At 41.7% G+C, this 23,105-nt stretch overlaps 2 protein-coding genes across 4 annotated transcripts in view; both read left to right on the top strand.

The window, feature by feature from the left end:
• Window positions 1-934, top strand: part of LOC117449397 (DENN domain-containing protein 2D-like) — a 32,445-nt gene extending 31,511 nt beyond the window's left edge. For both annotated transcript variants that reach the window (XM_034087051.1, XM_034087052.2), the window contains one exon: window positions 620-934. In XM_034087051.1, the coding sequence (XP_033942942.1) occupies window positions 620-687 (68 nt within the window). In that variant the 3' untranslated portion in view covers window positions 688-934. The remainder of the gene's footprint in view (window positions 1-619) is intronic.
• Window positions 935-2,269: 1,335 nt separating this feature from the next.
• On the top strand, window positions 2,270-22,894 carry stk38a (serine/threonine kinase 38a). 2 transcript variants are annotated; one of them, XM_034087249.2, is made up of 14 exons: window positions 2,270-2,435; window positions 5,286-5,423; window positions 7,285-7,336; window positions 7,495-7,617; window positions 9,042-9,125; window positions 10,637-10,760; window positions 15,498-15,652; window positions 16,403-16,520; window positions 16,676-16,737; window positions 18,966-19,083; window positions 19,169-19,292; window positions 19,452-19,547; window positions 20,359-20,453; window positions 20,532-22,894. In XM_034087249.2, exons 2-14 carry the CDS (start codon window positions 5,293-5,295, stop codon window positions 20,666-20,668), a joined length of 1,419 nt encoding a protein of 472 aa, XP_033943140.1. In that variant the 5' UTR covers window positions 2,270-2,435; window positions 5,286-5,292; the 3' UTR covers window positions 20,669-22,894. The 2 variants fall into 2 exon arrangements, with proteins under 2 accessions (XP_033943140.1, XP_033943141.1); XM_034087250.2 differs by lacking the exon at window positions 2,270-2,435 and adding an exon at window positions 2,868-2,954.
• The last annotated feature ends 211 nt before the right edge of the window (window positions 22,895-23,105 follow it).

Below are 23,105 nucleotides of genomic sequence, written 5' to 3'. Positions count from 1 at the left end.
GGGGCCATATGACGAAATAAGGGCTGCCTCCATTTTGTTTTATGAAGTTTGGAAATCCTGAGGTTGCACCACACACAAGAATACATGTCACAGTTGGTATCCTCTGTCATCTCAAAGACACTACAGGATTTGAACAATAAGGTGCATCACACACTATCAGCTGCATCACATCCACTCCACTTTATCGTTAATTGTATATAATGAATTACATTTCCGGTACATTCTCTTCTACTCATAGCATGCACATAATTCACCTGCATCCACCTGTTCAGATCTGCTTCCTCACTGTAGTGCTCCCCATTATATATATATATTATATATATATTATTATTATATAGTTTCATTTGTGTCCACTTGACTGTCTCCTCCATGATTTCCTGTTTGTGTTTTTATCTTGTTCTGTTGCCTATTAGCTTTTATTTTATTTAGTTTTAATTTAGTTTTTTTTTTTTTTTTTTTTTTTATAAATCGTACGGTGTCCTTGGGTGTCATGAAAGGCGCCTAAAAATAAAATGTATTATTATATATTATTATTATAATTGACCATCGTGTTACTGAGTCGTCTCGCTGAAATGTATTTACAGTGCACTAACTCCAGCTCCTGTCTTTTGTCCTTTAGGAATATTTAACAAAAAGATCCTCGAATACCAGGAGAAGAAGAAAAAGGAGAAGGCAAAGAAACACTAGCTCTGGGCGGGGGGGCCGGGTGTACATAGGGGAGTTGATAGGAAATGTCAGATGTGAAAGTTGCACTGTGTGTTTTATGTCCTGTGTCAGTGTGGTTTTAAACAATGTGTGAATTACTGTATGGCTACAGTATGTTGCTGCTATCTGTGAACCACTGGCAGAATGAGAGACTGCCGTTCCTCGTGTTCGCAGTCCGACGCTGATCAGCAGGACATCATTTCAAATAAAGACTAGTTTTTTAAGTCCACGCATCTACAGTCTCAATTTGTGGCCTCAATGACGAGAAGAAGGTTGTGTTTGTTGAACATTTCTCTCTTTCTGACTGACACATAATTAAACATCCTTACTTTCTATGAACAGAAATGCAGAAATTGATCAGTTCAACATATATAAACAGTGTCTATAATCTATGCATTTTAATTGGGTATGTATGACAAAATACAATACAAACAATCAAGGACAAAATGTAGTTATTAAGGTGTCTCTATGCAGGCTTAGTTTCTCATTCTTAATAATAACCGGGGCCTCCCTCAATAAATTAATAAGTTACTGATTGAAGAATATTTCAGAAACATTTTCCAAAAGAAACATGACAAAACAGAAGCTCTTTGTAAGCTTTGTTTTTGAAAGTTTCTTTATGAATGTGTGTCATTTATTATGAATGCTTTTATGTTATTATTATTATCATCATACAACTGCTACGCCTGTTGCCATAGCCTGCAGTTTGGCCCGTGTAGCATCCTGCGTTGGTGCTATAGGGTTATGTACACTGTATTTTTGTCCTATAGATTTTGTACAGTAAACTATTAAAAACAAATATATCATAAAACATGGAATATATTTGTTGATGAATTAGAACAGTTATTACCTATGATGCTTCAACATTTTCTCACAACAAACACATTTGCTGCACAGTTGGTTTTGGGAGAAATGAAGGAGGGAATAAATAAGTGGAGGTTATCATGACTGGGAGTAATCTTCACATTCACATAGGCAGTGTTGTATTGTAACCTAAAGTAATAAAGTGTTTTCAAATTCTACTACTGTATTCTTTTACTCCACTACATTTTGTTGGCAAATGTTGTACTCTTGACTCAAATACATTTATTTTAAAAATTAAGTTACTAGTTTCTTTGCTGATTTAGGTTAAAATATAAATCTAGACTTATGTTTACATACACTATTATTGTTAAATAACTTAAATACACATCTAGTTCCTCTCATCATAATATCTTGCTGAGTATTTTTACCTTTGGTACTTGAAGTATATGGTGATACTTTTGAAGTACACATTTGAATGCAGGATTTTGAGTATTTTTACACTGTAGTATTGCTACTTTTCCTAAGTAAATACTCTGTGTACTTCTTGCAAGTTCTTGGACCTCTGATTATAGGGAAGAATTCTGCTGTTGTGAGTGAAAAATGTTAGTTACCACAAATCTTAGGGCATGTGTCGCAGGACATACGTATTATAGGGAAATGATATGATGAAAGAAATAAAAAGGTTAGGTTTAAAAGGAGAACAGGACTGATGAGGAAACGGACATCGCACACTGAGGAATCAACCAACTCCTGAAGATGGCAGTAGCGTAAACACTAATGCAAGCTGCTGTTCTTATTATACATCCATGGCTGAACCTGAGAAGGAGGAGGATTGTCCACTAGGTGTCACACTGAGTTCAAACTGATGGTGACGCACCCTCGGCAGAGCAGAGGAAGAGACGGCAGATACCGCACCTTCAACCAAGGTAAGTGAACAAAGACCAACTATAAAAACATACAGGATTAATGCACTAGAAGACAATATGTTGAACGTTTTCTTTAGTTTATTATCTTACTAAATGATCTGCTAACTTGCTCTTTTATATGACGTTCAGTTTAAAACAAAGGACTCAAGCTATTTTAGCAGAGAAGTGGCTAACGTTTACTTGCTAACTTTCCCTTAGCTATTCGCTTTGGGTAACTTCAAGTTGTAAAGTACGTGCAAAAAGAAATATAGATTTTTCTAGTTTACGTTTTCAAAATAAAACTCAAAAATAACGAAAATGCGACGAAACAGTCATTCATATAAATGACAGTTTTATTTTGAAACGCATATCCGGTATAGTTGATACTCTCTCTGCGTAACTTGACGCAGCCAGGAACTTTAATGGCTAACTAGCAAGCTAACTAATATAGCAGGGTAAAGCATTTGTTTATGAGGCTAAGGGTTCAAGAAAAATCGAAACTAATATTCTAAACTATATTTGAATCAAGGTTACGTTAAGGTAAGTTAGTGTTTCTCTATATTATCTTATATCTTAAGGTAACGTAAGTTTATGTCACGTATGGCTACGTTGCAACCGAAACTAACTACTTGGGGAGCTAGCTCCATGTTGTTGACGTTTGCCAGGGCAGTCTGTTTTTGACAAGAGAAACACACCAAAGGATTACATTCTGTGTAAATTACAACTGTAACTTCAGACGATATTACACTTGATGTTACATTTTGTAATATTGCCATTATTATTTTGTAAATGTTAGATAAATAGCGATTCCAATAGCGTTTCACTGTCTGATTAAAGTAGCAACTCTACCAGCTTAACTTACTGTCATTGTCCGAATGTAGATGAGCTTTTTTTAAACCGTTTTGTCCCAAACCCAAATACACAGTGGTATAAGGAGTACTCAGATATTTAACTTAAGTGAAAGTAGAAATATTACAGTGTACAAATAGTCTGCTAAAATCTTGCATTATAAAGGTTACTTAAATAAAAGTACAAACGTATTAGCATCAAAATAAATGTACCAAAGGTAAAAGTGCTTATCTTGCTAATATCCCATTTTAGGATCATATGTTAAATTAATGGATTATGATTATTGATATTATATTAATCATCACAGCCGGTAAAAGGTGAAACCACTTGTATTTACTTTATAGACTGCTGTTGAATATCTTTAACCTATAATATAGTTATTTAAAATCATAAATGTATGTTTATTCGTTTATTTACATTTTAGCCAATAACGTGACTCTGTAAACTAATTCTGTCAAATAATTGTGGTGGAGTAAAGGGTACAATATTGGCTTCCAAATTGTAGTGGAGTAGACGTACGTATAAAGAAGCATAAAATAAAAATACGCAAGTAAAGTAACAGTACCCCAAAATCGTCCATAAAGGTTTGAGAAACCAGCTCGAGTGCGCTAGAATTTGAAAATACACGACCGGAGAAAATCTGCCACTTCCTTACAGAGCCCCTCCTCCAATACACACGAATGCGCACATGACCAATGAGGGCACGAGATAAGTTTGTGCCCCGATGGAAGGCTGACAGGCAGGTAGGCCATCCAGTTACTTTAGCCGGGCCGGCTCAGGTGATTGGTCGTGCTTTTTACAGCGCTACGGCTTCCACTGATGACATTTTTTTAATGGATTTGTTGTCAAAGCACTTCAGATATTCATTGCTATCAGGATGTTAAGAGCATATATAACATGGAATATAACAAAAAGTGTATCTCGAGCCAGTTTCTCAAACTTACATACCCCACCTTTAAGTACAATACTTGAGTAAATGTCGTCTACTACAATACACCACTGCAAATACATTTGACTATTGATCAACTCATACAAATATTTGCTGAAGGTGTTATTCAGGGAACGCTTTCCATTGAGTTACATTTTGTATTAACAACGTAATGCCTTTTCAGCTCATCATATCTGAACAAGCATTTCAAGTTCTCTGTTTGGTGAGATACCACGATGAAATCTGTTCCAACCTTTTGAGTTCCCCTCCTCAAAGATGCCTCTGCTCACTGAAGCGAGGCAGCGAGGTCTGACGCTTTGACATAAAGTCACGCCAGCAACCTTACGAAGGGTGTACCTTTTACATTTTGGGAAGACTTCCAACCCTGCCCAGGCGCCTGAAGCAGGAATACAATTTAAAATGTATTCCAGTAGTTGCATGTTTCGGCCAGTCGACAATCTGTTACCGAGTTACAAATGGCTCCATATTCACAAGGGACTCTCCAGATGTGGAAAACTGCACAGGCTGCAGGTCTAAATGCTCCCATTGTGCAGTTATTTTTAGCATTTCTATTAATTTCACTATTGCAAAATACACATTTGTCAAACGAGTGACTTGATACTTGTACCTGAAGTATTTCTGTTCATGATTATGTTTGTTTAACTGCCATTAATCTGCATTAGTATTAAACACATATTGTGGCGCACATCCGAGCTAGCTCGCAGAGGGACTCCACCTTCAGTGCTTGCACAAATCCGATGTCCTCATTATTTCTTCATAACTGCACAACGTTATCAACATGGCTTTTCTCAGACGGCAGAGGCAGCTGCTTTCCTTCCTCTTTTCCGGGGCCAACTGTCAGTCATTTCATAGTTCACATCTTTGAGCGTCCAGCTAAGGGTGTTAGCATCTGAGCATGACAGCCTATCCTGCTGCTCCTTAAGGCCCTCCTTCTCACTCTGTGGTGCAGTGTTTCCTGGCTGTGTGGCCACCTCCTGATTGGATGTGTGCTTCCACAGCGTGTCTGACCAGGGTTGTGATTTACTGCACGCATGCTATCCGCTCACCTATCGACCGTCTGTGTGTGTCTCCAGGTAAAGCATGGCAATGACTAGCCCCAGCTCGTGCTCCTCCATGAGCAACCACACGAAGGAGCGCGTCACTATGGCCAAAGTGACCCTGGAGAACTTCTACAGTAACCTCATCGCCCAGCACGAGGAGCGGGAGATGAGGTAAGACCCACCGTCTTTCTTCTGTGGCTGCACAATGAACTTTTGCATAAATTAATAATATGAATAATAGTTAGTTAAATAGAGGTGCCCCATCAATTGTGATCTGACATGCCACAACGAGCCAACATGGGAATTACACCGAGTTTAAATCTATAGGGACAACTGAAAGCTAACGATAAACTATACACAGTCTATCTGGATCATAGACTCTGTGTAGTTTATCATTACGATTTGTATCCTTAATCTTCATCAAAAAAAACGAGGAGTGTTGACTAGGGATGGGTATCGTCTGAAATGTATCGATTCCGATTCTGCTTATCGATTCCGGTTCTTATCGATTCCCCGTTTCGATTCCAAAATTGTAAAAGAAAGAGGTCAAACGTTTAGATAACAAAAATATCTTTATTCTTTTAAGCTTTAACTGACATTTTTACAAATAAAAAAAAATACATGCAATACAAATGTATTACACAATAGCTGAGCTATGCCTGTGGCAAGCTACTAACTTGCCACAGGCATAGCTCTGTGCCTTGTCTTTTTCTTTTTTAGTGTAGTGGAGCCTCACTTCAGAGCGTTTACCGCGACCCATCTTTGGTGTTATGAAGTGACTGAGCTCGTGAACTGTCTACGGGAGGGCGGGGGGAGCCTCGCTGCGGGGCAACTGTGGACCTCTGTCGCCTGTCAACGCAACTTACATGATGCCGTTTAAAAAACTAAGGGCGGTGCCGGCTGTCAGCGTACCGCTGATGACCGGCCGTTCTGTGGTTTTCCAGAACACAGATGGCCAGTCCGCCCTTACCCTGTATTCCACCGGGTCACCGCGGCGCAGACGGACCCGGTGGAATACAGGGTCTACCGCGTTTAGGAACCGCTAAGCAGAACCGAAATTGTGTATTTTGTATAGGTACCCGGTACCCAGCATTTTCTTATCGGTTCTCATCTGGAACCGAGTTTCGGTTCCCAACCCTAGTGTTGACTTAGTTTACCTGAGATGCTTGCGCTTCTTGCCAAACACCGACACGACAGCCCATCTACTATGTTAACGCAGTTCACAGGGAAGTGTGGAAAGTAGTTCGCCCGTGTGTGGGTGCTAGAAGCAAAACCTTCTTTTATCACAGTAACAACAGTGTTACAAAGTCAATCATGGGGCAAACCGTTATAGCACCCCCCCCGTGGACTTAGGCCGGTTTAAATGAGATGTTCAAAGGGGCCATCAGATTTATCCCTGCTATTCTGATCCACTTGTAGGGTTAGAGTATCCAAATGGTCAAGCCTGAGCTGACTGGCACCGCAGCAACTTAAAGCCTCAAACCGCTGCAACACACAATATAAACATTTCATTGTGGGGTGGGGGGGGTGGCTTGTGTCAGAATTGTGATGAGACAAGACCACTTCCTGTTGTGACAAGTTTCATCAGAGTATACTCATGTCTGTAGCAGATAAGTGATAATAAGATGATGATGACGGTACACAATAGTTGAGTTCGTACAGATGTGGGTTTGAGGGTCATTAGAGGGAAATCTCTAAATGATCACTTTAAAAGCTTAACATTAAAACCGGCTCACTGGCAAGAATTCAAACTCTAGACCCCGAGCTTATAACAGTCGTACTGTTCTAAATGTGAATTGTCTTTCTGAGATAATGATGAGATGTAATAATTAAATTAAATCAATAGAAAAAAGATTGTTTGAGTTTAAGTATATGTCGAGTGATTCAAGTATTATTTACAATTCATCATTTTGACTGATATGTATCAGATATCTCTGAGTTTAACAATGAAACGTGTGTAGTGTCAGAAGCATCCTTAGCAGGGCCCTCGTATATGATGGGATGTGCTGATGTGTCATATGTATCTCTTTAGGCAGCAGAAGCTGGAGAAAGTGATGGATCAGGAAGGCTTGGCAGATGAAGAGGTGAGTCACAAACACTTTTTTCCCAGCATGCTTTGTGGCTGTACAAGATAATTTGTTCTCTCCTGTCATAGTGTTAAGAGTTGTAGGTGTTTGAACTGTCACCTGTGCAAAAATATTCTTTATATCATCTTCTATTTGACGTGACCGTTGCTCTGCAGAAACGTATCCGGCGCTCTCAGCATGCGAGGAAAGAGACCGAGTTTCTGCGGCTGAAACGCACTCGACTGGGTCTAGAGGACTTTGAGTCCCTGAAGGTGATTGGCCGAGGAGCTTTTGGAGAGGTAAACATATTTTACATAAATATTTCGAACATGATTCCTGTGTGCGTTTTGAAAGCATTAAAGATCAAACTCTTGGATCACAATGGCACAAAGAGGAAAACAAATGTTATCTATATATTATAATGTGTGTTGTCGGCGTTCGGTTAATATTACCAGGAAGATCATTCTTGAGTCTGACTGATATGAGTAGCATGGCTTCCCTTGGTGTGTAATAGCACTCTGCCCCCCAAGTGACAGACAGCTGCTCCGTACATCCTGTGTCTGAGATGCACATCTGTGACGCGCTCTATCGAAATCAGTCGGAAGTCGCAGCGGCTCATTTCAAAATAAACGTGGATTTGCGTAAAGAAATAGTTTTTCGGGGTTTGAGTGTTTTTAAAAAAAAAATTTTAATAAACAAAGTCTTGGCTTTCAGAATATGAAGCTTTTATTTCCAAAATCACACGATAAACACATGTTTGAAGCTCGTGAAGGGACGAAGACGGCTCTCACTCGCACTCTGCTGTTCCGCAGCGCCGGCTGACATTATGAATGCAAGGCGTAGAGTAATCATAGATAACACGGCAGGGTCCGTTACAGTTTGTTTTCATCTGGTTTCAATGAAACAAAGTCTTGCCTTTCAGAATATTAAACTTGTTTCGGCAAATTCAGATGATAAATACAACTTTGAAGCTTCGGCATAATTACAAGAGGAGAACGGAGTAACTTTACGTCACAGTGGGAGGCGTGTGGCGCAGTGCGTTGGTGTTCTGATCAGGGGGTCACAGGTTCAAACCCCACTGCAGTCAGCATGTTGTTGTGTCCCTGGGAAAGACACTTCACCCCAAATGGCTCCTGTGGGGATCGCCCACAGTACTGAGTATGTAAGTCTAACAAGTGACGTGTCATGTAACGTCACAGCAGGCACAACAACAGCCGGTGTTTCTCGTCAGGGTTTTCCCCGGGAAACAAACACAATACACACAAATGCAAAATTACACAAACAAACACACGTACACACACACACACTAGTGAGCTTCCCCCTAGACCAGAAATCCAAACGAAAATATCTTCCCTCCGTAGTATTTTGATCTTTTGCTAATAACCAATCAGATCGATGGATTCCAGAGGAGAGAAAACTTTGAAGGCCTTTTTCTCATAATGATGACTCGGTGACAGTCTTATATAATGTGACATATTTGGAGTACAACAACAACTACAACAATCCTGATATCATTAGAAAGCTGGGAATCTCCTCTTTCCAACAGTGTATACAACTCAATGTGTCTTGGGGTCAATGCGACTGATTTCGATGGAGCAGGTCATATACACCCTTTTCTTATTACATGAATCTGTTTACAATACTACTTTTTAACAGGTTTTCTTTCTTCCTTTGATCGACTTTCTGTGAGTGTTTCTGTTAACATTGTCCTTTTGGCCTCCAGGTTCGCCTGGTGCAGAAGAAAGACACCGGTCATGTTTATGCAATGAAGATCCTCCGCAAAGCAGACATGCTGGAGAAGGAACAGGTGAGGCAGAACTCTGTGTGACAGGATGCTGCTGCATCAGACCACACATTTGACCCCGTGAGTGTCCCTCTCCAGGGGGTCCGCGGGGTCTTAAAAAGTATTAAAAGTTGATAAATCAATTTAGCGAAAATTAAGGCTATTCAAAATATTAAACGGCATTTTCCAAGGTATTAAGAAGGTCCACAGCAACGACAACATGAAACACCCTTTGATTTACTGCAGCGACATGTTGCCTCCAGTGACTGCACGGAGGAGCAGCGGGGTCCGGCCGATGCTGCTCCTCCAAGGAAGAGACACGCGTTCACTAAGCCGAACTATATCCGGTCACAGAGATCTGCTATTTTAAGTAAAGTCAACACATATCGACCCTAAATAAAGTCTATATTAAGAACGAGAAAAGTGTTAAAGGTCCCATGTCATGGCCATTTCCACTGATCATAATTCCATTGTTGAGGTCTACTAGAATAGATTTATATTGTGCCATTTCCAAACTCACATTGGTTTCTCAGCATCTCTGTAAACTGCGTGTATTCACTGAACTTCACTCTCTGCCTTTAACGGCTCGTTGTAGCTCCAACAGCTCCAGCCCCCCCCCTCCCTGTGAGCACAGTGTGCTCTGATTGGTCGGGACGTTGTGAATCGCGCTGAGCTCCGTGTGATTTCCTTGTTTAGCGATACACAGCGAAACACAGCCAAACTCACCCTGAGCACACACAAAGTCACAGCCGAAGTAAAAACAATAAGTGTGGCTTGATATTAGGTAAGAAAAAGGTTGATAAGCGCTGTGAGAATGGGTCTGCAGAGAGAATGTCGCCGCGATCCCAACTGTCTGTTATCAGCCTGCAGCCAGGGAGGAGAGATCAGCAGAGCTGCCTGAGCAGAGCCTGTGTGTGAGGAAGTCCGTGGATTGGTCAATTTGGACCATTCAGCGGGGGCTTAACGTAACGGCTCCGCGGATTGGTCAATTTAGTTCCGGGTACGTGCTTATGTAATCTCGTACCCAGAAGAATCAAATGGATGATGACGTTTCACCAACGAGGCGTTTTGGGGAGGTATTTTCTGTGTCAGAGTTTTACTCGCTACAGGGTGCACTTTGAGGGTTTTGACTCTGCAGACCGCTTACATGCAGAAACACCTTCATAACACACAAGGGGACGGGTGATAACCGGAAAAGCATGACATGGGACCTTTTAACATATATATCGTTTTTTGTTTTATCTCTTGGGAACAATGCCTAAATCAAATACTACTTTCTAATGGTTTCTTTTTCTAATACACCTTGCATTGGGTTAGTCACACAATTCATTCTCTTGTGCTTTGTTCTATCACACGCCGTTTAGTGTGCTATCTTACAATCCATACTGTATAGTAAATGTGAGGTAAAGTGTGTCGCCAATGTAACCGGTTAGAACTGGAAGTGGCGATGAGGTCTTAAAATGTATGGAAAGGGTCTTAAAAAGGTCTTAAAAGGTATTCCATCTGACTTCAGGATTCCTGCTCTCTGTCTTCAGGTTGGTCATATTCGTGCGGAGAGGGACATTCTGGTGGAGGCAGACAGCCTGTGGGTGGTGAAGATGTTCTACAGCTTCCAGGACAAGATGAACCTCTACCTCATCATGGAGTTCCTGCCTGGAGGTATGCCCCCTCGACTCAGACCGCTGACATTGCTTCCAACCAGGTTAGATCGTCAACGTCTAATCATTGTTTTTAACTCATCGGTTGATGAATTTTCCAACTGGAGGAACTAATGTTAGTTTCCACTCCCCCATGAAGATAAGTACGATCATTAGATCAAACTAAACAGTGATTCTGGGACCTTTCCTCAAGTGGGAATGTCAGAAGAGCCAATTCTCCCATTCCAAGTTGATGTCACTGAAAGTACGAAGTTACTCTTTTCTCTACAGTATCGCAGGTCTGGGGATCCGTGCTTGGAAACTCCAGCATGAACCGTGCCTAGACGGTGCTTAGTGACACGATCTGAAAGGACGCTATATACCTCAAATGAAACGTCCAGGATTGACCCTGATAATGCTACGTTGTCAACAACAGATCTGTGTTTTAATTGGCACGAGTAGAACTAGTTAATAATAATAATAATAATTCCTTATATTTATTATAGCGCTTTTTCCATGACCCAAAGCGCTTTACAGATACACATCACACATACATGTCAGACATACATGTAATGGTCATGTACTGTGGACAATACCCACAGGAGCAAATTCAGGTGAAGTGTCTTGCCCAAGGACACTTTGCAGCTTTAATGTTAGCTGTTAGCTGTTAGCTGTTAGCTGTTAGCAGCCAGTTGGCAGCAGCCCAGTCCTGCTTGACTAAATACCAGGGTAATCCAAAAATCAGCTCCTAACGTCTAACCCTATCTCCTATTCCTTGACCTCTGAGTGAAAGGTCACGGGGTTAAGGGATAGTGGATATGAGAATTCAAAAGGACTTAGGAGAAGAGACTGCGGTACTTTCACTATCCGACGTGTTTATGATGCGCCAGCGGACGTCATGAATGTGCGTCTGCTGCTGTGGGGAAACCATGGAAACCACAGATTTCTATACAGCGGACTACAACATGGATGTTCAATAAGAACGAGGGACTACTGTGAACTCATCTGGAGACTCTGCTCCGTGCTCTGATGCTGCTGCTTTGCTTTATGAACGAGGACAACAGAGAAACAGATTCTTCATGACCAAAGTTGGAATTGAAATAAAAAAGGAAAGTGAAACTTATGCTCGTCACCCTCTCCCTCCGGTCCACATTAATACCAATGATCCCAATACGTATGATTGTATGAACTAAAGATCTTAAAATCAATACAAATGTATTTCTTATAAACGTTAGTCCTTAACATCTATCACTGTGTATATCACCATTCAAACATCTTTTAAAAGTTGAACAAACCCCACACAGCTCAGTAAAGACTGTGAAATGTTGACTTTATTTGATCATTTCAGTAAAAACTAACGTTCATATTATTATAAAAAATAGTATTGGGCCAACATGAATTATACCATATTCTGTTTCAAATGTAGTTTTTGATGAGAACTAGTGTTAATTTCGTTGGCTAAAACTATGACGAAATATGTTCGTCAACGACCTTTTTTTCCACGACGAAAACGAGCCGATGACGAGACGGCACCGACGGCAGTAAACAATAACTGTAACGAAATCGTCATGCAATATCGTTGACGAAAAGTGACGAGACGAAAATGTAGTTTACTAAATAAAAACTATGACAAAATCTCTCTTTACTTTCGTTGACGAAAAATGAGGAGACGAAATATTATCAAAGATAACGTTAAATCTCTGATGGTCAGTTTTTCTCCCAGCAGTTCCATTTCCGGTGCTGCGGCAGAGCAGCAGCTGTTTCTGTGCTGCGCGCGGCGGTACATTTGAGTTACACCGGGCAGCGGCACAATATGAACTGGCAGGAAGACTCGGGTCTAACTTATTTAACAGAAAATAAAATAGCAACAACAGGGCTTGGGAGCAGTGGTCGCGTTAACCGAATACCCCCCCGTCAGCGCGAGTGAGTGATACATTGTGCACTCGACGGGTAATAATGGATTATGACGGAAATGTTACGATCCTGTCCGTCAAAATGACTGACAACGAAAAAGTCTAACGCCACCACTGCTTGGGGAAAGAAACGATGTGATATTTGGGCCCTTTTTTGCTACAATGAGGCGGAGAAAAAAAGCGAATGCATTGTTTCATCAGAAGGGAAGCAATGTGGCAAAACAGCTGGTAAAAACACCACACACCTGACCAGATACTCTGCAAAGCTGCTTTCTTAATCATTCAATCTGTGTTTTTCATCAAATAAGGACAAGATAATCTTATTTATTTATATACTAAAATGACAAATTATTGGTTTTGGCTAGACTAGTTTGACTGAAATGTTCTATATAATCTGATGACTAAAAAAGACTCAACCGTTTTCATTTTAATTAACACTAATGAGAACTTGAATAAATCCAGTTATATTTTCACAGCAATATAATATAACCAGGGGTGCACATAACTGATACGCAGGTAGGCATGCGCGGCAAAAATCTGAAATGCGTACCGTCACTTGTGTCGCTATGCGCCTTTGCGTGCCGACGTACTTGTGAAGCTTTTCCAGAGTCGGGCTCCGTGTGCACAGACGGGGCGGGGCTGCTGTTTTTGGGCCAAAACTACGCCAACCGGCTGCGGAGGGAGACTCCCCTGTGCACATTCTCGGTGGATTTTACAGAAACATAAAATTACAGGAAAATAATGAAAAGATAAGATGGAGCAGGAGTGGCCAACCAGTCAGAGGTTACTGCAAAGAGCCACATCAAACACAGTCACTGATACCGCTTGTTTCAGTTTTTTGTTTTCTGGAGACAAGATTTCAACCACGTCACTGATGCCTTTGTGTGGCATTGGGATATATTCTTTAACTCAGAGAGGAGCTGTGGATTAGTGTTATTGATTAATGCATCAGTGTTTCTTAGGGTCAAAAACACTAAACTCACAACTTAAAATGAAAGCGTTTAGTTTATTTAATAAAAGAGCACATGTTCAATGTGAAAAGTGACAGTAGTTATAGATTATTTTCAATTTGGTGCTATATATATATATATATATATATATATATATATATTTTTAAAAAAAAATCATATATTTCTTTTAAACACCTTGAATTTCAGGCGGGGCTCCGTTGGCGGGGCTCCGTTGGCGGGGCCCCTTCAAGACAATGGTAGGGGAAACACTGGATACTGTTTAATCAACGATAGGTTCCCCCCCCCCCTCAAAGGTGATTGGTTCACTGCATCGCAGGTATTATTGTGATTGGCTCTTGGGCCACATCAATTTAGACGCACTGTCATGCTCTCATACGGACACCTGACACCACACATACACACGTAGGGAGAGCCGGGACGAAAGTAACACGGGACGAAAGTAACGGAGCGATTTTATCCGAGCCCAAACCACTTTGACCGGCCAAATTACGGCAGAATTATCAGCATTCAATACTTAACAGACCTACTAAATATCAGGTGTAACTGTCAGGAGGACCTAGTGTTGTCACGGTACCAACATTTTGGTTTCGATACCAAGTCAAGAATTGCGATTCCGATTATTTTTCGATACTTTTCTTTAAAAAAGGTAAACAGTCTTAAATGTAATTATTGTGCTTTATTTCACACCATAACCATAACACAAACTTTTAAACTTGTTAAGCTCTGGCAGCTAGCGCGTGCACGAGAGGGGAGGCACTTGAGCGTGCTTGAGAGGGAGGGACTGCAGGCAGGGCTGCAGTGCAGGGAGTGGAAGCAGAGCGCTGAACACACACGGCTCTTACTAAAACGGCGCTTTCTCACCGGAGTACTTTCCCCCGTCATTCTTAAAGTACCGATACTAATGAAACGGAGGAATCGTAACGTTTTTAACGGCAGGGTATCGCGGTACCTTTCAAGTATCGGTACACCGTGCAACACTAGTCAGGAGTCAGTGTCTCTCCCCCAAACTCACACATATACAATTCGATATGAACTGAAGAGCCGCATGACACTAGGCAAAGAGCCGCATGCGGAGATGGAGTGTAAAATAGAATGAATTAAGATGCAACAAAAGACAACAAGAAATACAATGAAACAATCAAATGAAATGCCATAAAATGTGAGAACCAGGAGGACGAAAATAGGGAATAATCTGAAACCAGCTCTCGTAAAAGCATAGTTAAAAAGGAAGGTCTTGAGCGCACCCTTAAAAGTAAAAAGCTAAGAATGTTGCAGACTCCGGGCACCATTAACAGACCTGCACCCTGGGAGCGGAGTGTTCTAGAAGGGCAGTAGTGGATTCAAACATCTGTCCGGTACAATGATGCCTGACCGTTCGTTTAGTGATTTGAAAGTAAGAAGTATTTTAAAATCAATTATGTCCTTCACTGGAAACCACGGTAGAGCTGCTAAAATTGGAGTACTATGGTCCTTTTTTCTTAACATTAGGGATGCATCGATATAAAAAATGTCCGCCGATGTTTGGAGTAACAATTTTGCCGATACCGATGTTTTACTGTATATACCTTATTTACGGATGGCGGAAAAAGGCCAATGCCGATGTCTCACCGATGTATCGGTGCATCCCTTTATATACAGTCTATGGTGCATCCCTAGGCTGCAGCATTTTGCACCAGTTGAAGATGTTGGATGGACGTGGTGGGGCAGCTGATAACAGGGGATTGCAGTAATCCAGCCTATATGTAATAAAAGCATCGATTCGCATGTTTTTTAAAACATATACGACGTCCAGTGTTAAATTGTGGAGTGAGTCAGACAGCAGGTCCGTTGTGTCCATGCCTCTGACATCCTGCTGTGTGTGCCGTTGTTCTGCAGGAGACATGATGACCCTGCTGATGAAGAAGGACACTCTGACAGAAGAGGCCACTCAGTTCTACATCGCTGAGACGGTGCTGGCCATCGACTCCATCCACCAGCTGGGCTTCATCCACAGAGACATCAAACCAGACAACCTGCTGCTGGACTCCAGGGTGAGGCCTTCCACCATCATCATCATCATCATCATCATACACCATATTCAGCTTTTTATTACGCTTACTTTACAGCAGTTTCCCATTAGTTGGTGTTGTGAACTTAAGGGCATTTAAAAACCCTTTATGAAAACATATCAGCTTTTTCACCCCCCTAAGTCTAGCATACAAAAGTGCTGCGAAATGGATCCAATTTTGTGTTGAAACCAAAATGGTGTTGAAACACGAAGCTTCTAGTTTCCCACACTTATGAGAGTGTGACCTTATGTATAATTCCTTTGAACAAATGTGATTATAATCACAACATTGACTTAATCTAGCCTCGTTATTTCTCTCCAACTCTATTATTTCACTCTTAAAATGCACCAGGTTGCTGCGTTTAACTTTAAATAGGATCCATCGTTCCTAAATAATACTTTATTTATCTTGTGTCACAATACATATTGCACAAATAGAAATATTGCAATCTTTTTTTCTTATATGAAAAATAAATCGGTGCTACATTTATTTAAAGTGCAATACATTGTTTTCACAAAATCGATTCATAATTGTGATGAAGAATCTTTATACATCTAAATAATTCTTATCATTCTGGCCATTATTGTGAACCGCGAGCAAACACAGAACACTTAAATGAGCTCTTTATGATATGAATACTTTGCTCCTCACGGAGATGTGTGAGAGTCAGGGCGGCCATACTGTTTAACGCTCGCCGTGCGCAGCAGCTCTAACAGCGTGTTGTGTTCTCAGGGTCACGTGAAGCTGTCAGACTTCGGGCTGTGCACCGGGCTGAAGAGAGCGCACCGCACAGAGTTCTACAAGAACCTGAACCACAGCCTGCCCAGCGCCAGCGACCTCAGTAAACAAAGTAGGGCACACCTTCCACTGATCTCATCTCTAGCACATTTGTTTATCTTTTTATCAATATGTGTTTATTCTATTTTTTACATAATAAAAAGTATTTGAAATATCTGGCCCCACATGTTAGCCTGTTCACTGCATCAGCGCTCTCTGTCCCCTCAGCCTTCCAGAACATGAACTCCAAGAGGAAAGCAGAGACGTGGAAGAGGAACAGAAGGCAGCTGGTAGGTCTGAGCACTCGACAGCAGTTTGGCCCCGGCCTTTAATTATGTATGACTCAAATGAAAATACAGCTCAATTTATAGAGGGCATATCCTGCTGATGTTCAGGTCCATTCATATCAGTATGTAGTGTCTCTACTTTAAAGAGTCCTCTCCTGCTGATGTTCAGGTCCATTCATATCAGTATGTAGTGTCTCTACTTTAAAGAGTCCTCTCCTGCTGATGTTCAGGTGTATATCAGTATGTAGTGTCTCTACTTTAAAGAGTCCTCTCCTGCTGATGTTCAGGTGTATATCAGTATGTAGTCTCTACTTTAAAGAGTCCTCTCCTGCTGATGTTCAGGTGTATATCAGTATGTAGTGTCTCTACTTTAAAGAGTCCTCTCCTGCTGATGTTCAGGTCCATTCATATCAGTATGTAGTGTCTCTACTTTAAAGAGTCCTCTCCTGCTGATGTTCAGGTCCATTCATATCAGTATGTAGTGTCTCTACTTTAAAGAGTCCTCTCCTGCTGATGTTCAGGTCCATTCATATCAGTATGTAGTGTCTCTACTTTAAAGAGTCCTCTCCTGCTGATGTTCAGGTCCATTCATATCAGTATGTAGTGTCTCTACTTTAAAGAGTCCTCTCCTGCTGATGTTCAGGTGTATATCAGTATGTAGTGTCTCTACTTTAAAGAGTCCTCTCCTGCTAATGTTCAGGTGTATATCAGTATGTAGTGTCTCTACTTTAAAGAGTCCTCTCCTGCTGATGTTCAGGTGTATATCAGTTTGTAGTGTCTCTACTTTAAAGAGTCCTCTCCTGCTGATGTTCAGGTCCATTCATATCAGTATGTAGTGTCTCTACTTTAAAGAGTCCTCTCCTGCTGATGTTCAGGTGTATATCAGTATGTAGTGTCTCTACTTTAAAGAGTCCTCTCCTGCTGATGTTCAGGTGTATATCAGTATGTAGTGTCTCTACTTTAAAGAGTCCTCTCCTGCTGATGTTCAGGTGTATATCAGTATGTAGTGTCTCTACTTTAAAGAGTCCTCTCCTGCTGATGTTCAGGTGTATATCAGTTTGTAGTGTCTCTACTTTAAAGAGTCCTCTCCTGCTGATGTTCAGGTCCATTCATATCAGTATGTAGTGTCTCTACTTTAAAGAGTCCTCTCCTGCTGATGTTCAGGTGTATATCAGTATGTAGTGTCTCTACTTTAAAGAGTCCTCTCCTGCTGATGTTCAGGTGTATATCAGTATGTAGTGTCTCTACTTTAAAGAGTCCTCTCCTGCTGATGTTCAGGTGTATATCAGTATGTAGTGTCTCTACTTTAAAGAGTCCTCTCCTGCTGATGGTCAGGTGTATATCAGTATGTAGTGTCTCTACTTTAAAGAGTCCTCTCCTGCTGATGTTCAGGTGTATATCAGTATGTAGTGTCTCTACTTTAAAGAGTCCTCTCCTGCTGATGTCCAGGTGTATATCAGTATGTAGTGTCTCTACTTTAAAGAGTCCTCTCCTGCTGATGTCCAGGTGTATATCAGTATGTAGTGTCTCTACTTTAAAGAGTCCTCTCCTGCTGATGTTCAGGTGTATATCAGTATGTAGTGTCTCTACTTTAAAGAGTCCTCTCCTGCTGATGTTCAGGTGTATATCAGTATGTAGTGTCTCTACTTTAAAGAGTCCTCTCCTGCTGATGTTCAGGTGTATATCAGTATGTAGTGTCTCTACTTTAAAGAGTCCTCTCCTGCTGATGTCCAGGTGTATATCAGTATGTAGTGTCTCTACTTTAAAGAGTCCTCTCCTGCTGATGTTCAGGTGTATATCAGTATGTAGTGTCTCTACATGTCTCCATGCTTTAATGTTCAAAAAGCTCTTTATTTTCCTCATACTGCCTGTGCTGCAGCACCTCTTTTCACCCTCTGTCTGAAACCAGAGCCCAGTCTGCTCTGATTGGTTAGCTGGCCGGCTCTGTTGTGATTGGTCAACCGCTTAGATGATGTCCTGCCCCTTAGCCTATCACGTACAATGTGTTGGAGCCATAGGTTGGAGCGCTAGCCAATAGAAGCGCGAGTGTCACAGGGATGGTATCCTTTGCAGACCATCTACATGCACTAAACCCTATAGAACACTACAGGAGAATAAAACGGCCCCTTTTTGAAGTTAGGGTCAGAGTGAATAAATGATTTATCTTCATCTTTTAGCTCAAAGCAAACAGCTTTTAATAGTCTAACTGTTGTCTCCCGTCCCTTTCGTAGGCGTTCTCCACAGTGGGAACCCCCGACTACATCGCCCCAGAGGTCTTCATGCAGAATGGATACAACAAGCTCTGTGATTGGTGGAGCCTGGGTGTCATCATGTATGAGATGTTGATAGGTAAGGCTGCCTCGAGCTTCTTTACCCTCAGGCTGATGTGGTTGCAAGGGACAGTTGGTGATGCTGCTGTCCTCCCTGTGTGCAGGGTACCCCCCCTTCTGCTCGGAGACGCCTCAGGAGACGTACAGGAAAGTGATGAACTGGAGAGAGACGCTAACGTTTCCCCCCGAAGTGCCGATATCAGAGAAGGCCAAAGATCTGATCCTCAGGCAAGATCTCTCTCTCTCTGTGCATTCATAACACATATCTCTGTTAGTATTGTATAACGACAATGAGGGCGTTTTGTTTCTCCAACGCGTCGAGGGGCGCCTGAAAGGGTTGCCCCGAGTTACGAGTTGTGTGATGTTAATGTGCCGTGTTGTTCTCAGGTTCTGCTGTGAGGAGGAGCACAGGATCGGTGCTGTGGGGGTGGAGGACATCAAGTCCAACCCCTTCTTTGAGGGGGTGGACTACGACCATATCAGGTGGGGGCTTTTACATGGTCGAGGACAGTTATCACAAGGAGACATTTCAAATATGTTCTTTATCTTAGAGATGTTGTAGCTTGGAGTTGTGTCTCCGTCCAGAGTCTGACTTCAGTGGGTTCTCAAAGTGCAGCAATATGTATTTAAACCACTACTGTTGATCATGTAGTGGTTTAAATACATATTGCTGCACTTTGAGAACCTACTGGGCGTTATTGCAAACAATACATTTACCTTGATACCAGTTTTTCTAAATGTACAATGTGGTATAAATATAATAATAAAAATATAATTCAGTGTACAACAATCGAAGGGGGACAGACTGCCGTTCTATCAGGGTGCTTTTATTTTCAACTTGTGTGGAATGTGCTCAATGTATTAATCGGGAACAAGCGTTTGACATCTGGTTCAGTTGGTAACCTCGGGGTTTCCAGAAGACCTTGGTACAGATATGTGCTCGTCTCTCAGCTCGAGAACACGTTGCATTATTCGGGACAATCTCGTGAAGGATAAAGTGTAGCTAGCAGCCATTCATTAGAAAGTAACACGACAGGGTGAGCAGGGCCCTTCAGCTACACGGCTACGTTCTAAATATTGATTCAGAATTATTTTTGCAATGCTCGTGTTGCTTGTTTAAACGGCCCGAGCGGCTTGCCAGAAACAGCAGCTTTCTCTCAAGTGACGATAGGAACTGCCACTCAGCTGCTCTGGAACCTGGTTAAGTTTCCAGGCAAACATGACTTCTCAAATGCATGGTTTCTCTTTGGTGATTGTCCCACTCACCTTTCTCACATCCCCTCCGCCTCTTCAGAGAGAGGCCTGCTGCCATCCCCATCGAGATCAAAAGCATCGACGACACCTCCAACTTTGACGAGTTCCCTGATTCGGATATCCTCACCCCGACAGGTACGCCGCTCCTTCAGTTGCACCGTCTGCTCCTCTGTTGTGCCGTCTGCAATAAGCTAAAGCATCTTCTCCCCTCAGTCGCTCCGGTGTCCAACCAGACGGAGGCCGACCTGAAGAACAAGGACTGGGTCTTCATCAACTACACCTACAAACGCTTCGAAGGCCTGACCGCCCGAGGGGCTATCCCGTCCTACATGAAGTCAGGGAAGAGATGAAGGCCTCCGGCAGGCTGCAGACCCACACCACCACGGAACCTGAAAGAGTCGCCCCCCCTCTGCTGTGAGAGGCGCTTCGCCCCTGGAGGGAGAACTCTGTTTTCTGTTACCTGACTGAGGAGTCCCAGCACTCTGCGAATAATAAAGGGGCTCCGTTTCACCCGCTGCTTTGCAGGAGCCGCCGCCTTCCTTTCCGCAGGTCTTCACTTTCTCCGATGCTTCCGAGGGTACCTTCAGTCTTCCCGCTCCCGCGTGAAGACTGAACTGACTCTCCACCAGTGGATGCAGTGGATGTTCTCCCTGCCGTCACCAGCATCCTTCACATTCCCTCTGTAAACCAGCAGTGTGACCTACCAAGGGCCTCCACACCAGACCCCCTCCCCCCTTGGCCCTTTCTCTGTGGACTCTTCGCCGCTTGAAGTGAATCAGGTGCTCTTCAGGGATCCTGTCCAAATGTTTCTGAGGCTTCTCTAAAGTGCTGCTGGCTTCTCACCTAACCAAAGACCGAGCTGAATGATATGTCTGCTTCATCTCTCTATCGCCTAACTTCTTCTTAGAAATGTATTTTTACTTTTTAGGTGCATATTTTGCTCGTTGAAATGTGTGAATATATGAGTGATGCATTTTGTGGAACAAACACAAGAGTCTTGTTACATGTTCACCGCTTATGTTGAATACCTTTAGCACCTTACGAGATGTTTGATCCAGCGCTTTAATGAACCTACAGATCATTTGTTTGTGTGTGTGTGTGTGTGTGTCGGATGGGAAGAGTGATGTCACCGGTTTACTGTTGAAACGCCTTGAATGCAAAGTCTCACCGGGGAGGGACGCCTCCGTCATCATGGAACTAAACATCCCACGCACTCTGAAACCAATGCAATAGACTTAGCAGCTGCGTGGCTCTTTAGCAGAACACAGAATGATGCACACGTGTGCAGCCGAGTCGCTGCAGCCGCACAGGGACTTTTCCAATAGAAGCACAGGGCTAAACATCTTCCAGCGAACACAATATCCAAAATGCTGTCATTTCAAATGAATGTAAATGAAGATTTTATGGACAAAATATGTTTTATTTTGCCACGATAATTCCACAATGCTGTTTGTGTGAATGTAGCCTGGACCATACAATATTTCTTTTTCTTTTTTATAAGTGTCCTGGCACATGGGGTAGAAATATGGAAGCCCGTTACCACCCAGAAATGAGACTCAAGAATGTTAACAAAAAACACTTTCAACAAACAAGAGAATTAGCGAGGATAACATTTATTTTACTTTTATTGACCTAAAGAATCTTAATTTTAGATTCAGTCAAAAATTATGACGGGCCTTTTTATAAATGTAAGTTAATATAGGTTGCTAAATTTGCCTTCAAATATTTATTTTAATCTTAATCTTGATTTTTATTTATTAAGAGGTCAAATTGTATGTGTAACCATTGACTGTAGTAACATTTATAAATATATCTATACACAAAACATTTAGAGGTTGACTTTAAATTCATTTTGTCAACAGATTAGACTAAATTGTATGATGTTAGTTGAAAGCAATTGGTTGAAAGAAAAAATACCAACCTAATATCCAACTAACCTAATACAATTACTTTTTATTTATTTAAGTAAAACTTTTTTTTTATTAGTCATAACAAATATTGAGTTTCATCGCCATATTTAGAGATTTACCGTTTTATTAAAATGACTGAAAGTATCTCTTTTAAAATAGATCTTTAAGAGTCGGTGTTTTGTGATCGGGACTTTCACGGCAGGAATGGACTTCCATATCTCACAGTTGAGTCTGAGGGGTTTCCTTTTAGTCTGCTATGACACATGTATTCAGATGGTGTGTAGACGACATGGAAGCGCGTTTCAGAAAAGCATGCAATGGGCTTTTTCTATGGCGGGGGGGGGGGGGCACTATTTGTACCTGCGCTGCATGTCTCACAGCAGCAGATGGGTCCTCTTAAAGCAATAGAGCACATGGGATGGCTGATGATGTCACCCTGTGTGTGTGGGTGAGGATGTGATCGGTAAAATAATGTTGGATTGGTGTGTGTGTGTTTTTCTACAAGTGATGCGCCATTGTGTGTATGCTCTGCTCATGTCGTCATGTGATCTGAGAGCCTGAAGTGAGGGATTATGGGAAGCTGGGTGAACATTATTTAAACCACTTTTTAGCGCGTGGCTGTTGTATTGTTTTCTGCTATTTGACAATGAATTGCTCTGCACTTACTGTGTCGTGTCCTCCTTAGAAACGTGGAGAGGTCGGGGTTATATGAAAAGAAACGTCTTTTTAATAGTTACATTAAATTCATTTACATATTACCTTTTCAGATATCTAACCCTTTCCATTACTTTTCAAAATGACCTTTCCTTGCAATCTTGCTAAAGAAATGTACACATTATCCTGCCAAAAATGATCATCACGATTCTTTTTGATAATA

The sequence above is a fragment of the Pseudochaenichthys georgianus genome, chromosome 7 (genome assembly GCF_902827115.2).
Source record: "Pseudochaenichthys georgianus chromosome 7, fPseGeo1.2, whole genome shotgun sequence".
Taxonomy (NCBI): domain Eukaryota; kingdom Metazoa; phylum Chordata; class Actinopteri; order Perciformes; family Channichthyidae; genus Pseudochaenichthys; species Pseudochaenichthys georgianus.
This window is presented reverse-complemented; position numbering and strand designations above follow the sequence as displayed.

What these genes read in the sequence shown, in the direction of transcription:
- stk38a (XM_034087249.2), top strand. Translation starts at nt 5,293, where the DNA reads ATGGCAATGACTAGCCCCAGCTCGTGCTCCTCCATGAGCAACCACACG. An exon ending in CATGGAGTTCCTGCCTGGAG is followed by an intron (nt 10,761 to 15,497) that starts GTATGCCCCCTC and finishes GTTGTTCTGCAG; the next exon opens with GAGACATGATGACCCTGCTG. An exon ending in CATGTATGAGATGTTGATAG is followed by an intron (nt 19,084 to 19,168) that starts GTAAGGCTGCCT and finishes CCCTGTGTGCAG; the next exon opens with GGTACCCCCCCTTCTGCTCG.